This window comes from Pezoporus wallicus, unplaced genomic scaffold, assembly GCF_028554395.1.
Source record: "Pezoporus wallicus isolate ANWC-B61680 ecotype Strahan unplaced genomic scaffold, APGP_CSIRO_Pwel_v1 contig_5007, whole genome shotgun sequence".
Taxonomy (NCBI): Eukaryota; Metazoa; Chordata; class Aves; order Psittaciformes; family Psittacidae; genus Pezoporus; species Pezoporus wallicus.
Window position 1 is genome coordinate 725409 of NW_026641606.1, and position 16741 is coordinate 742149.

The 16741-nt window shown below is 41.1% G+C and overlaps 1 protein-coding gene across 1 annotated transcript; it reads right to left on the minus strand.

Annotated features, from left to right (window-relative positions):
* Positions 1 to 15256: 15256 nt before the first annotated feature.
* On the minus strand, positions 15257 to 16605 carry ARL4A (ADP ribosylation factor like GTPase 4A). The gene is made up of 2 exons (XM_057424594.1): positions 16533 to 16605; positions 15257 to 16284 (listed from the first exon to the last, which is right to left on the minus strand). Exon 2 carries the CDS (start codon positions 16198 to 16200, stop codon positions 15598 to 15600), a length of 603 nt encoding a protein of 200 aa, XP_057280577.1. The 5' UTR covers positions 16201 to 16284; positions 16533 to 16605; the 3' UTR covers positions 15257 to 15597.
* Between the last annotated feature and the right edge of the window lie 136 nt (positions 16606 to 16741).

A 16741-nucleotide genomic window follows, 5' to 3' on the forward strand; every position in this document is an offset into this window, starting at 1 on the left:
AGCAGCATTTGAGCCAACCAAATAATGCCACTTCAAACATTCAATTCAAAACCATAATGAAACTGGAAGTAAAAGTGACGTTTACTTCATTATCAAAAGCTTTCATACATACCTACAGTTCTCTAGCCAAGAACAGAATTGACCAAGATGACTTGAGAAGCTGTCAGTGAACAATATCACTTCAGAAACTGAAAATGAAATTTGAAGAAAATGAATTTCACATCAGATTTTAAGATGCCATATTGCTTAATATGAATATATTAATATTTTTGTAATAATATTACAAGTCAGGTATTTTGTATGTTGAACAACAACACACCAATTGAAGAACCAAAGGTTAAAGATAAGGTACCTAGGAATTACTTAAACAAGGATGACATTTCTAAGGTATCCTTTTTTTCCCCCTACTTCATTGGTGGGAGGAACCAAAGAGGTCAAGGATCTTAATGGTACCTATGCTTCTTCAAGGCCTGCCTTTCTTACACATCATATCAAGGAATGGTCAAGCAGGCTGAGGTACTATAGTAATACTCTCAGAATAGACAATTCCATGTCCTGAGCCACCACCAAAAGAGCACACCACCAAAAAAGCCCATTACACAAAAACCCCACACGAACCAAACACATCACGAGAAAAAAAATAAATATTTTCCAACTCCAGTAGTCATCACATCTTCCAATTGACATCACATACCCCCCAGTACCTCACAAATTATCTAACATAATAAGAGTTTTCACTCTCCAATTTCACTTTTTCCTTTCCAGGTAGTTGTTTTGAAGCTTAAAGCAGGCTTGTAACATTATAACCTACAAAATTTCCCTGTTCTGCAGAAACAAAATTTGTATTTTCATCGGTGAATCAGAGCATGAATCACAAACAATAAGTATAAAAATTGCATACTTACAAAATTTTTAGCAACTTAAGAGTCTTTGCTTTGAGACTCAAAAAAAATGCTATCAGTACATTCATACTATACATCAGTACAGTGACATAACAGAAGTGAATGTGTGTTAGGAAGTATCAAACCAGCAATCATAAGAAACCTGTGTAGATTCATGCAGACACTTAAGAACTGAGGTTCACCTCTTTCTTCTGCCTAAAGCAATTTCAGGCCTGTATTTTGGTGATGGCAGACAGTGAAACCAATGACAGCTATCTAGGAATCCTTCCACATATTTTTTGCAGCTTTTCAAAACAAAGTACATTTTATTGAATTACACTTTGTGCGTGTCGTTACTACTTAGCAAACATCAAGTCTCTAATCCATGATCCAGAATTCTTCAGCAGCAATAGAACTGCTTTAAGGTATTGCCACTGTTCAGCCCCATCTTTTGAACCTCTGCATGCCCCCCCCTCCAGTTGTGCTGGTATATTAGTCTAGTCAGCTGCAGACTGAACTGATAAACTGGAAGATAACCCAGAGATTTTACTGAAGCCAGATCAGCTCACTCTAAGAGCCGTCACACAGCTGCACAGGCAACCATGCCAGCACAACTACAGGGTGCAAGGCAACATTTTTGCTGAATACTTCATACCGTAAAGATACAGCCAAGGTACCTACCTTTTATAAAACGTTTTTAAATTCTTCTGACTTATCAATACATAGGATTCAGAGATCCCACTTAAATCCAGCCTTAATATTGGAACACAGTTTAATAATAGATAACCATAATCCAAAGGTTGAACAAACATGCCCCAAGTTACTTCTAAAAAAACTGATAAGAAAACACTAATACTGGGAATAACATTCTCAAAAGAATGGAAACCTGAGTTACACAAAAGCCTTTATCCCGACAACATTCCCTCCCGACAACATTCCCCTGGGAGAGGCAGCACTCCACTTGATTATATCCCGTTTGCTTTACCACAGCAAAGAAATTTAGAAGTTGTTAATACTTGGAAGCCATAAAACAGTTTCTAAGAGGAGACACTGAAGGACTTCACCATAACAAGACCAGGTAAACACAGAAATAGTGCTGTATTCTGTCAGAGCACTAAGAGAAGGTGTCACGTATGTACTGCCTGGAACAGACACCCCCAACATGCCTTGAACAGGCAGCAAGGACAAGCAAAAGTGATTCTGCTTCACAAACATCCCCAGAGTAAAATCTGCGTGGACCTAGTCCCCAGCCCTGCCTACCAAGGCTAGGCAGAAGCATTACACAAGACAGCCACCTCATCCCCAGCTTGTCATAGCCACTCACACTCATCAGGCTGTAGAGATAAAACTGCCAAGGACCAAGTATCCAGGCTGGGTTCTTCCACCCCTCCCAAGGCACAATTACTCTACAGGAGCAGAGGACTTTGAACTTCAGGGCCACAGCACGTGACTGCATACCAAGGCTGCAGACTGGATGTGTTGGCACAGGGCTGCCAGGAGACCCGAGGCCTTGCTGAAGGGAGGGCAGGCAGGAGAGCCTGGTGACACTGGTGTTACTGGGATATACCCTGAGACAGGGCAGCACCTCCAGTCCAGTCACACAATGGCTGGAGCTTCCTGAGAGTCTCTGCTCCCCCTGCTTTGTGCTCCTTTTTCCCGCAGGACAGCATACACCCGTATGTATCCAAGAGCCTCTCCAAACACCTAGCAGCCTGAGAGTCACCAGTGGAAGTATCCAAATAGAAAACTTCAGAGACATTCACTGCTTTTTTCTGTGCCAACTGCAGCAAAAGACAGTTCATTTCACCAAACCAGCACAAGCTGAAGCAGAGAACCATGGTGCACAGAAAGGTAGTCATCTGCACCTACCATTGGCAGCAATAACCACTCCATCAGAAGCCCTTCAGAGAGACAGAAATATTACTCTGTTCAACTCCTTTGGTTATACAATATCCTACGTCAGAGTAACTTAAACTGCTTTCCCCAGGAGAGATTTTTATGAGCAGTACAGCACATTTCAGAGCCCAGAGGTCATTTCAGATGTCAGACGAAGCCTCCGGCTGGTCAGGCAGAGAAAGTAAATGTGATGTGGATGCCATTGGTCTGCAGGCTCAGAGACACCAACACTGACAGCTTCCAGCTCTACATGCCAGTGACAGCTGACCAAAGAAATGCAGCAAAGGGCTCTTCAAACACAGTAACAACAAATTAGTCATTAGCCTCTCTATCAAAATATTTCTCAAGAGAGCCTATCCCATTTTTCTATTCCTTATGGAAGAGTGGCAAGGTTACTACAATACCCTCAGTGTTCTCTGAGCTCTTTCAGATGCAAGAAAGAGGAAGACAATTCAGCAGTCTTCTTGGATACAAGATTATTTGATGCACATCAGGATTTAAGTGAGCTTTTTAGGATCACAGTACAGGACACAGCTGGAAACATGGAATCCAACACCAACGCTGCAGGGACAGGAGTCTGGGGTATAGGAGGCAGAAATACATATGTTGGACTCCCATTCACACTGAACTGCTATTGGCACTGTAAGAGCTTTTAGTGCATAGAAAACATACTGTTCTAGAGATTCCTACCACCAAGCTGGCTAAGGCAGACAGCCAGAGCCCAAATGAGCCTAGAGCTGCTAGAGCTTGTTGAAAGAAGGTTCTCAGCTGCTAGCACAGAAACCGTGGCTTTGTGACAAAAGTAACCTAGTACTTACATCAACTTAGCACTCTAAGGAGCTCTCCCATGTTTGTGGCCTTGTTCACCAGCCCTGTGCCAGTGGGTATCCTAAGGGCTTTACTGCTGAAGGCCACTGAACTGAACAGCTTGATGGAAGGGGACTATCCGTGTAGTTCACTTTGCACCAAATAACACCCCCAAAAACCAAACGCATAAAACCACACACACCACCCTATGAAGTATTACTATTAGCAAACAAAACCTGAAGTCACTTGTTGACTGAAGTTTGTTTATGAGAAGGCATTTATTAGGGCCAAATAAACAGATACGAGAAAAGTTTCTGTAATTAAATTTAACTAGTCACTTGCCAAATAGTGTTTACAGCCATGGCTTTTTAATAATAGCATCCAAACATTGTATTTTCTTGCAGACTGCATTTTTGGTTTTTGTTTAAGTCTCTGTTCATCTCTACATTTCATTATGCGATAATAATCACAGCAGGCTTAAAAAAAGATAATTAAAAATCAATAACCCAAACAGCATTACTACACACATTAAAAAGGAGATGAATGCTTGCCAGGTTCCCATCCCAGGAGCATGAAAACTCCTAAACCACTCTGCCCCAAACATCCAGATGTAGCCCTGTTGGTCATCTAGTCCTCTGCAGGATCATACCCTTGCACCACTCTCATCTTCTTCAGGATTGAAAACTTTGAATCCCAGAAAACCCAGCACGTTTAAGTGTTTGCATTATGTTATGCAATATTAATTCACTGCCAGAGGCTGAGAAGCAGTAGGAAAATGCTTTCCATCTAAAGAAAGCAAGCAAACAGGCACAGTGCAGTTTTCGAGCAGCAGTCTCCGTTCCAGCTTGGATGTCTTCACAGCCCTGGTTTAATCCAGACAATTCACAGAGTGAACAGGATGTTTGCAGAAACAGATAATATCTGCTTTGGAGTCTATGCACAGTTATTTTCTCACTAGAGATAACTGATAGGACGTCACAGCACCTGGTCTCACATCAGAGATAACAAGCCTTCAGGAGGTACACCCTTACTGTACTTTCACATGACGATATGGTTATACAGAGGACGCAGATCTCTCACTAAGTCTGCACACTGGCTTTAAGATCAAACAGTATCTCAACAAATCAGTCTCACACTTTTCCCCAAGACTACAGAAGTGCACAATATGCTCAGTTTAGTCACTCACTAAACACCAAGGCTCATAGCACCATATCCTAACATCTCTGCATTCTAGGTCTCTTCTTTCCTTTACTACACGTCCCAGCATTTTAGCTTGGCTTCCTGGAGAAATACGTTGTATGTATTTCAGAGCATTGACTGTAGTGGCTTTTGAACTCTTTAACCAACAAAAGGTTTGACCACAACAGATACTTAAAAAAATATTAAATTATTAAAATTTGCACAAGACAAGGACAAGGGAAGACCCCTTTTCATACCCCTTCCTAAGTTAAGGGTTTTCTTATCAGAAAGTCTATCAGTTACTCATACCTTGTTAGACAAGAGAAAAACCTAGAGACACCCAAGCACTTCATTATCTCCTCTGCTTACAGAGCTCCTTATTCACATCTTGGTTCTCTGCTCAAGTCACCCCTAAATTCCAGCCAAAAAACTTTCTTTAACCAATCCCTCTCATCCTGGAACGATTTCAGTCTGATTGCTGGTAGCCTTTTCTGTAGTCACACCACAGTGACTGGAACTCCCAACACATGCAGAAGCCAGAACAGGTGTTTCTAGACAATGAGTAGGTGAGGATTTACTTACATGAAAAAAAAAAAAAGGGCAAAAGTTTGATATGTAAAAACTGTTATAGATGGCAGTTTTGTTGCACAATTCTACAGCCTTATCCAGCTCCCACTGAATTCAATGAAAAAGCTACCTTTGCATACACAAGTGGTTTGACTGAGCCATAAAACATTATAAGAGGAAGTAATTTGGTTTACTGATTTATCTAGCAAGAATATCAGGATTCTGAAACGTGGAGTTGACTGTATATTAAAAGCTTTCATTTGACTTTTTTTAATACCTATTATTTAATATAAAGGCCTTTATATTTTCCTTCTACGAACAATATGGTCATTGATCAACACCCTAAAGCCCTGGGGGTGGCTTTGCTAACAAAACACACTGCAAGAGGCTCTCAGCTGCTGTAGATTGACGCAGATTTCAAATGGCAGACACCTGCATTTTCCAGCAGAGGAGCTGGCACAGTTTTGGGGCTATCACTTAGGATATAAATATAGACAGTTGGTGCAAAAGGCAGGTGTCTATGTTTGAGCTAATCAACTTATGCTTTCTATAGAGCAGAGAGAAAAAAAAAAAGCACATCATAGGGCAATTTATCTGTCCTGCCTTAGATACCACTCCTGACCTAAGTTGAATCATACCCTAGTCAAACAGGTTTCTTTCCATGAACTGTACAAAGATGTAGAGATGTAAAAATCAGACAAGAATGCCTAATGCTTAGAGATCTAATATTAGGTAAAATGAATCCTGACTGTTGTGCCTGTATTGTACTGAAAATCTACAGCACTGCTGTGGATTATAGATGTGGTAAGTTTGCCTTAGGGAGGTAAATAATAAAAGAAAATCAAGTGGAGGGGAAGGGTACTCTAAATGTGACCCATAGCTCTTGAAGTGGGTAAAGATTTTCCATCACATAATTGCAGCTATCCCACTGAAAGTGGGAGTTGCTATTTGAAAGGAAGAGAGGAGGAAAGAAAAGAAGTGTTGGGTTTTGGTTTGGGGTTTTTGGTGGTTTTTTGGCTATGTAGGGTTTGTGCTCTCTATAAAACTGACTGGGTGAAGTAAGAGTAAAGAGCATGTCTAGTCTTCCGAGCAGAACACCACTCTCTGGTAAGGACGTTCAAGAGCGCTTTTGTGCAGGCATGTTCTTGCAGCTAAAAATGAATGCAGAGGGAGGATAAAATATTGCAGATTCAAACAGCCGGATTCTACGTCCCCTGTGCAGAGGCTTAGGAAAGAAGCCAGAAGTGATTTAGGTCAGACTAAAGCCATTGTTAATACAGGATCCCTGAATTAGTTCTACCTTTGAGAAAAAATGCTCTTCTATGCAAGAAGATACTCTGTTCAGGCAAGCTATGCCCTTAGTAACCCTCAGGATAATCTCAGGGCTGTCTAGATGGGGTGAGCAAACATCAAAAGATTCAGCACTTAGTAGAAGAGACTAGAGCCTTCTCCCATTTGTTTTTTTTTTTTTTTTTTGATGGGTTAGGAAACAGCCTGGAAATTTTACAAGCATGGGCTTTTTGACAAGACAGAGAAAACCCAGCATTTGATTTTTTCTACGCATCACCACTGTTGGGACAATGGACTTAATGAATGAGAGGACTTGAAATTACATGTTAAAGAAACTAAGGAAAGGTGTTCGTGTTTCTGTTCTCTGTACACATCCAGCTCTACAACTGTTACTGCATAGGAATAACTCTACTGACACTGATGAGAGAATTTCACTGTGAGTGAGCTTTGCAAGTTTGTGTGATGTGTGCAGGTCTGACTTGCAATGTTAATGACTGCAACTTTCAACTTAAGAAAAAACTTTTGAAAGTTTCCCTTTGGAACTGTGAGTTCTTACCATTTCATTTCAATAAAAAAAAAATAACATGGAGATGGAAAAGGCAGCAAAACACAATAAGCTTAATTTTTATTTACAGTCCTCTCTTAATATATATCTTTATTTAATGTGGTGAAAGGCTAAATTAAGACTCTGTGCCAAGTTTCAGACAAGTGTGAAATTTCAAGGCTTATTAGGTTATTAAGCTTCTGAAAGAAGGATTTATATTTATAAAAGGAAGTGCTGACACAACCTGAACTCTTGAGCAGTCATAATGCCACCACCACAGCATGGTTCACATGCAGCGTGAACAGCCCAGATTACCTTATCCTAATAAAACTAAAGATTTAAACCAGAGGAAATTATTTCAAAGACTGTATTTCTAAAGATCGTATTTCTAGTGCTGTCACGTGTGCAGTCACATTTGGGTTTAAACGATACGAAACCATGAATCTATTTATAAATTCTCAAATTACACCCACAAAACAGGATCCCAGAGAAATTCTTGCAAACAGGGTTTGCAAGAATACAACAGAAGCATCGTAGGTAGGTGTGTGTGTGCCTAGGTGGATTATATATGTAATCAACATGTAAAGCTCCATAATGTTGAAAATAATAAATTGTTGTGAATGTGTAAGGGTGGAAAGTGCAGTGTACATGGATTATCTGCCCTAGTTCCTGTTCTTATTTTTGGAAAGCAATCAGCTCTTCGTGAGAACTCAGCACCACGCTGAGCCACCCTGGGGCTTTTCACGGCCCAGCCCTTCACTTTGCATTATCATCTGTTAGCAGCCACATCCTGTGCAGACTGATTCATTACAGCCAAGAAAGGCAGTGAGAACAGGAGACCCTCTGAATCCTGAGGTCTGTAATCAATCTAACATACTCCTCTCACTGTACTATATAAAATAAAGCTATCTTTTCAAAGGGATTTACAGCCATTTTTGTTACTCTTCCAAATAAAACCTTATTTTAAGATAATGTGTAATTTTACCTCAAGATCTTCACCTTTACTTAGAAACTTTCATATGTCTGCTTTGCAATACCATTTATCCCAATTTAAATCAAACATAAAACCAAGTAATTTTGACTGCTTTTGCTTAGTAGATATGGTCAAATACAAAATAATAATAATTTTTTTAAAAAAAAGATAATTAGGTAATCATAGAATGATCCAGCTTATTTATTTTCAACTATGGTAATACTTTTGTTTTCTGTGAAGCTGAGGCTCATGCAGACAGAAATAATACAGTAAATTGAACTTGTATTTTTAAACTCTCAAATACATTACTTTTGAAATTGCACAATTTCCTGATGCCTAACTATTGAACACAAATGTGTTACAAGTAAATCAAAAAATTCAGATTACTGTTACAATCTTTGCAGTATTTTCCATTATACTGGATATTACTGTACTATCTTAATATCTCACAGCACTTCTAAGCACGACTTTAAATGTAAGAGCAACTGTGAGATTCTTGCTTTACACACAGATGAAGAGACTTCAGGGATAAAATGACCAGCCGTCAGTAACTGGGCTGGATATACCAAACTGCAATCTTAAACTTCCAGCTTTCAGCATTAACTCCAGCACTTTAAATTATGTGGTTGGGTGTATTTGTTTTATAGTTGCAGTGTAAAGCTGAGTCTCTGTACAGAATATTTTCCAACAGTTCCCTATCATGATTACAATAGCAGGACATAAGCAAACACTGTGTATAAGCGAGTTATATGACAGAGTAGCAGAAATACAGTTGCTGAACCATATAGTAATATAGTTTGCTGGTACCAGTGCACACAGCGAGGGATGTGTACTGATGTGGCAATAGGAGATCTGTCAAAAAGCATCAGTGTGGGCTCAGTTCATGAATCCCATTTATCTCCTGTGTAACATGACTTATTACAGCTGAATTACAGCGACTTTAAACATGTAAGTCAATTTTCAAAGCTAATTAAGATCAGGGAGGCTGATCTTAATCATTTTATACAGGATACTGTATAAAATACAGTATAATCAAGAAAAATTGAATATATATATCTCTGATTCAAATAGAAACTTAATAGTTGGAGTTCAAGGGAAACAGTGCTACTAATAATCTGTAGATTGCCTTTTTACTGTATCACTCATACCAGAAACCAAACAGGAATAAACTGTGTTTGCAGAGACATTGACATGTTAATCTATGCTTCACAAAGAATTAAGTTTCTTTCCTATGTGACCCACAGGAACTCCGCAAAAAGACAGCTAAAAAGTTACATCGTGGATTTATAAATTCAGTAAGCATTACTGCAGAGACCTTACACCCATGGTCTGCAAATGGCTAAAGGCCATGAAGCAACTGGTGTCACACCCCCAACCCCGCATCAGCCCATGCCTACAACAGCAACCAATAATTACAAGACCAATGGAGTTCAGCTAATGTTAGAAACGAGAAGATATTTTCAAAACATTTCCCTCTTTTAGGTCCTTTTTGTCCATGTTAAACCAGCTTTACAAAAAGACCAGTCTTGGCTAACCAAGTCACTGCAGCAAAGGTGAACACTCCTCCTGACACTTCACTCATAAACTCATCCTTACGATACCCCGCTCAGTGATGTTCCGATAAAAAACCTGTTAAAGCACTCAGGGCAAAGGGCATTGAAATGGGAAAGGGATGCAAATGTTATGCTCCAAAGGAAATTATTCTTTTTTACCATTCATAAAGTGGTAAAAGAAGATAAGCAGTTACCAGGCTGGGGGTACCTCTCGACTGTGTCTAGTGGCTGAGGTATCAGGCTTCACACCTTTACCTCGCCTGACCTAAATTTCACCATTCTGCTATTTTTAGAGAAGACCTTGAAATACAGCAGCTTGCAGCCAGCCAGGAGCCCTCAGCACATTTAACAAGGCTCAACACCCCTGCTAACCTTCTCCTTTGTCAGTGATTAATGCAGTGATTAGGTGGCTTTCTTAAGTGAGGTATTGTTTCATTTCAGCAATAGGAAAACTACAGTGCAAAAAACAATAAATATGTTAAGCCAGTCAGGCAGCCTAGAAGCATATCTGTTTCCCTTACGGCTCAATGTGTCTTGAAAAGGTAGGAAAACCCAACAGTTTCAAATCCTCTCTCCCTCTACACACCCCACAGCCAACAACCATATTCGACCTTCTCTTTTCTAACTATTCCGTCATCTTTAGCTCTTAATTCTGGCGGAGCAGCTGTGTAAATATAGCTAGAACTAAGAAGCCACAATCTTCACAGCTCAGGCATTACCATATCTTATTTTCCTGAGCTGTTTGCAAGCACTGTCTGGCCTCCCTGCCTATTTTTTATCCTCAGATTTTGGGTTTGCCTTTGAATAAAATCAGTATGTGAGTACTTGGTGACTGTGCCCTTTGCCAGGCCCCACGGCAAGCCAGCAGCATTGTCCAGGTGCCTCACCACTCAGGTGCCTCAGATCACTCACAGCCAGCCCCAATAAAACAGGACACTGCCAAGGAGGCAATGCAAGCTTTTAATTTGCTGCCTGGGACTTTTTTCAGCTAGGTCTTTGAAACTGCAATTTCACTTCTTTACAGCTGGTTTAAGAAGACTGACTAATGCTTTACAGAAGGGCAAGGTACCAGCTGTGTATCAGCCCTTTATTTTGCTCTTGTAGGGTTAGGATATCTGTGGGAGTCCATAGGGCAACCCCAGGCATCAACCTGCTGCCAAGTCAGGCTGTGCATTTCCCCTTAGTTTAAAAACACACGCAACAGTTTATCCACAAAGCTGTGCAGTCTTATCCTGCTCCTAAAAATAATGACAACCTGCAGAGCAACGTGAGCTTGGGGGAGGCCTCCACATACCTGTGTCAGTCAAGATTAAAAAAAATAATAAAATGCTTTCGCCATCCCTCAGACTAGATAAACAGGAGATGATGCCCATTCACAGCTACCTACACATTCCCTCCAGCAGCAACAAGGGTTGCTCTGGCTCAGGGACACAAAGCTGTAAGGCTGTCAGCGGGGCTGTAAGCTGTGACCCTCTCAAAAGATGAATTGCCCACCAGTAAAGTACAAACACTGATCCAAAAAGCCTGATTCATGCCTAGCTTTCTCTCTCAGAAGAGGTGAAGGCAGCATTATAAATAAGCACATTACCTAGCCTTCATGCATTGCAATCTGCACAGCTGAATAAATCCTGCATACTACTATCAGTGCCTGCATAGCATATGTAGATTGCCTACCCTTGCCACATTCTACCTTACCAAGTCCTTCTCTCTTAGCATCAATCCAGCATCTAAATCCTCCTCAGATGCCAAGAATGACAGCTCTCAACAAAAAGTTTCACCCAGGCACTAATTAGCATGCTGCTATTTGTAAACAAATGATCCAAGATGCAGATAACCCCCCAGAAGGCAGACCTTTTGGGGTCCAGCCTGGCTTAGCTAGCCCCCACCAGCCTGCTTTCTGCTCCTTGCTGACCACTGAGTCCCAGGTAATAAACTCCTGCAAGACCAAAGTGCTGTGGAAGGTGGTACAGAAGGACCTGAGTCAGGCTGGGAACCGTGAACTGGCTGTGGGTACTGCTGCCCACAGAAAGGATCAATCCTGTCTCAATGAAACATGAAAATTTGAGGAGAGAAATGTTTCACCTATCATCTGTTTGAAAACCAGGACTGTTTTTTTTTTTTCAAAATGTAAATGAACATTCAGCACAACACAACTTGAAACTGATGCTGAGAACCTGAAGGAATTTCACCATCCTAGAGTACTTTTTCTAGCTGAAATGGTCACAAGGTAGCACACAGCTACAAAACAGAGACCAGACTCTGAAGGCTGGTTAACCTTAAGCAATTGCATGTGCACGAACAGCTGAGACAACACCATACCGACTTTCGTAAGCTAAGACAACAGTGATAAGGTTACAAGATTTTGTGGATTGTTCAACAATGCTGCACCAACTTAAATGCAATTCTGTACCTCCTTCAAGTAGAAGCAGTTTAAGATATTTAACTTACCAAGTGCCTTGAAACAGAGCATCATTTGTAGCCCATTCTAGCAAAACATGGTTTAAAATTTAAGTTGTGTAACTCCAGCATTGTCACAAAATTACAGCTCCTTATTCAGATCCTTTGAAGGTTTTCTTACATATACCAGTATTTAGGCCAGAATCTGTCAATCCATCATATGGAAGAAATTGATCCCAGCCTGACAGCATACGCCAGCAGAAACTTGATCAGCCAAGATACCAAATGCTCTTCTGCAGTCACCATTTTGTTGACAATTGAACACTTTGTCATACTAATACAGAACATCTTTTTGGAGGTACTGCTACATTTGTATATTTTACTCAGAACAGCTACTGTAATATTCCAGCAAAAAAGTTCTAGTACAGATAAAGGTATACCTTGAACATAAAACTCATTCTCCACCCAGAAGTTTTCTATTTCCAAGTCTGTATTAAACATGATAACAACCATGACATTTTAGAAACACTGCTCTCCATCTTATCTCACTTCTTCTTCCAGAGTACTAGAGTACAGACAAGACTCTATTTAAAAATCAGTCATCTGAAGTTTTTATATACATAGAAGAGTTTAGGGAGCCTGTCACCAGATAAACACTAGCATGGGTAATATGCACAACAAAACTCAGCTGACTTTTTTAAGCAGGATGCTTTTTCAGCTATTCCCAGAAGTCTGATGAATACTCATAATGAAGTTATTGGTTTGTATTACAGAGTTTGTTTATTGGGTACAAAGAGCCAGCCTGCCATCTCACCTTCCTTGAGCTAGTAGTCCTGTACACCCAATAGGAAGGAAAATATTAGCCAGGTTATACCAATTACACCCCAAATTCATAGGGCTCAGCATCACTAATGAAGCTTTTTCTCAAGACCGTTAGTAACCTGTATTTTGATGTGCTATGTTACATAAATAGAAATGAAAACATCCAGTTTTTCAGAGATAGGTTTGGCTATTCATGTTCAAACTCGGCAGTCTTGGGTTGCAGGCTAAATGAAGCTTATCTTGTCTACATTCAGGTCCTGAAACTAATTAGAAGCTTCCATCTCTCTTGTCACATTCTGCTCATTGCCATAAAACCTGAGGAGGAAATATATCCAAGGCTTAAGTACGTGCAAATCCCTCAGATAGCTTCAGATACAGGAGCCTGAAGATATAAATTAAGTACCACCTGTGAGTACATGTGATAAACACCCGACATTGCACGTGACACAAAGTATGTTCAGCTATATGAAAGATTTTTCAAATTATGCAAGATCCATCACGTCAGAAGGGAGACAGTGCAGTTAATTTCTTCTGTGAATACACAGATATGCCACTGATTTAAAGTTTATAATGAGATACTGCAATTTACAATACTGTAATGCTTATGAGCCTCACCACACTTGCAAGACTTTGGTTTTCAACAGAAAAGTTTTACTGTTACTGGAATCAGTCTGTGCACAGGGGTAGGTGAGAACATACTACTGCTGCGCAAGAAGTCAGACACCTTCTCTCTGCAGGCTTGTTTTGAATTGTTTATTGAGGTTTAAGAAGTCATCCACATTTCTATAAATATAGACATTACTCGAGTAAGTGACTTACAATGTCACCAGTGCAGGTACATATATAACCAACATACAAAAGCTCCACTGGAAGCTACTTCAGTTTATTCAAAAAGGACCAAGATGCCATAAAATTAAAAAAAAACAAAAACAAACCAAAAACCCAAAACAGCTGTCACTTTCGGTTGCTGAAGACACTAAAGTGCATTTTTGGTTACCTCCTGGACCAACAGCTGCTAGTTAAAAAGTTTGATTTGTCTTTTAAAACATATCTAAGTAAGTTACACTGATTGACATTGGGGGTTATAGCTGTCATCCTCCTGATACACAGCAGCAGGTAAGAAAAACATAGTACTTTGCTGGTTGAGTAAGAGGAGGAAGCAGATTCTGCTTTTTTGTTTTTACTTTTTTTTTTTTCCATCTGGTATTTCCAACAAAAGTTCGAAAATGTAACATTCTGATGAATTTTTACAGCACCACTAAACGTTAGTCTTAAAAATCCAGGCTCTGGTTTAGCCCTTTTAATTGCTAGCCAAGTATCTAAAGAGCTCTGTACCAGTAAGAAAAACTACTCTCCCTTTTCCATCAAGCACTATCCTGCCCAGTTAACACTGTTTGCACACTCTGTAAACAAGAACAGCTTAAAGCATAATTAAAGCAGAACACAGGCCTATCTTGAAAATCTTCTTTCCCCACTCACTCCCTCCCTCCCCCCACCCCCGGTAGTGTCAAATGTTTGAGTGTATAAAGCATTATTACATTCCTAACCACAAAATACTTGAAGAGTCACAATAAAAAAAAAAAGCGCATACATTGAAAGTGACATAGCAATTACCACTTTAATCAAATGGGGTATTTCGGGGAAATACAAGATGTGCTCTGCTAATTTTAACTTCATCTTTACTTCATTATAATTCTGTTTCATTGCCAGAAAAGTCACTAGTAGAGCGAAGAATGCTGCACTGGTTAGAACCACAACAGCCAGAGTTGTTCTTTATAGCGCCTTTACTGCAATTAATTTACTTTTAACTTGCTAGGAGGAGGCCATAATACTCATCATTCAGAAATATATTACTAATTTTGAGTAACAGTTTAAACCTGATTAGCACTGTATAATGAAGAATGGCTACTTCTAAAAAAATAAAGACCTTACATACCAAAAACATGCTATATGTTGGGAAACCATTTTTTTCATGCTCCAGCATGTTGTTTACATTTTTTACTTGTCAGAAAGTCTTTCTTTTATCAGCTGAAGAATCCACAAGACTTAAATTTCAAGTATTTGAACTGAACATGAATCAATTTCAAAAAGTGCCAAATTAAAAAAAAGCAAAACAAAACCAAACCAAAACACAACCCCTATACATGTAGCCAAGCTTTCATAGAAATCCCCAAACAAGGTAAAAAAAAAGCCTCTCGAAAGAATGGCTTACTAGCTTCATACATGTTTTTAAAGCTGTATAATGTTCACCTAAACACTCCACTTACGAGCATTAGAAGTTTAAAAACACAGAACACCTTCAATGCAAATTGCTTGCAGCGGGTACCCTCAAACATGAATACAACACTAAGCAGAAAACCCTCATTTTATTTGGCTATTTGGACATCCATGTCACATCTACCCACCCATTCATTTCCTGATAGTATTACATCATCTATTAGGGCTTCTGAAATATTGCAGAGCCAGAAAACTCAGAAGAGACTAGTGTAAAAAACACAAAACAGAAGTAAACCCAAACCAACAAAAGTTCCATGACTACACAGCCTTCCACACGGCGAGGCTGTGCAACTGACTGTTTAATGTAACTAAGCTTAAAAGCATCCAAACAAGTAGGCCTGGGTTTGGAAGCTGTCTCATGTCAAATTTTGACCATGTTACTACTCTAAAATAGAAATGTCAAAATAGAACTCATCTCTTCTTTTTCTGTTGCCTCAGCATTTTCCTTCGCTTAATTATCATATCATGTAGCTTCTCCAGTCCCTCTTTGAGTCCATCTCCAATGATTGCACAGGTGGGCTGCAAATGCCAGGGTGTTGAAGAACTCAACTCACTCATCGCTAACATCTTCTCGATTTCAGAAAGGGAGAGAGAGTTCCTCAAGTCCTGCTTGTTAGCAATGATAAGGACAGGCACTCCTTGATTTTCGGATATCCTAGTGATCTTATGAAGTTCTGTTTTAGCCTCCTCCATTCTCTCAACATCGACGGAGTCCACCACAAACACAATGCCATCGGTGCACCTCGTGTACGACTTCCACAGCGGCCTCAGCTTCTCCTGGCCGCCGACATCCCAGAAGTGGAAAGTGACCGTTTTCGAGTTGCCCAGCGTCACTTTGATTTTCTCCGTGTTAAATCCTTTCGTGGGGACAGTGTTGACGAACTCATTGAACTGCAGTCTGTAGAGAACAGTCGTCTTCCCAGCAGAGTCCAGTCCCAAGATGACAATGTGGAAACTCTGGAATGAGGGCAGGCTGGAGAGGATCGGCGTCTGGTCCGAGAGTCCATTCCCCATTGCCAGACGAGAAGGTGACAGCAGACTGCCACAAGCAGAGGCCGGCTCCCACGACTACGCTGGCCGCCGCGCTAGGCTCGGATCCTGCCAACGACAAAACCGACGTTAGCCTTCAGACGGTCCCTCTCCGCCACAGCCGTGCTTTTGGGGCCGCAAAGCGCTGGCCAGCGCCGCCGCCCTAACCGGCAAGGCGGCTGCAGGCAGCGCGACGCGGTTCGACACACGTCCCCCTCCCGGCGCAGCGGGCTTTGCCGCCCCGCGGCGGCGGCGGCCACTGCCGACACTAGAGCTCTCCTGGCACCTGCAACCCCTCACCGCCGCCCCTCACCTACCGCAGTCCCTGTCGGCGGGCGCGTCCCTCAGCGCGGGAAGACGAGGGCAACTCGCGACCCCATGCCCGCGCGCCGCGTCCGCCACACGCGCCACAACTGCTCCTGCTGAGCCGCTACCACCGCTCCTGACACCGGCACCGCACCGACTCCCCCGCATCTGGCAGCGAGGCACCGCCCGGCCCGCGCCTAGCCCTGCGCGCACCGCCCCG

Excerpts from the sequence above, each read along its gene's own strand:
- ARL4A (XM_057424594.1), bottom strand. The coding sequence starts at position 16,200 with ATGGGGAATGGACTCTCGGACCAGACGCCGATCCTCTCCAGCCTGCCC.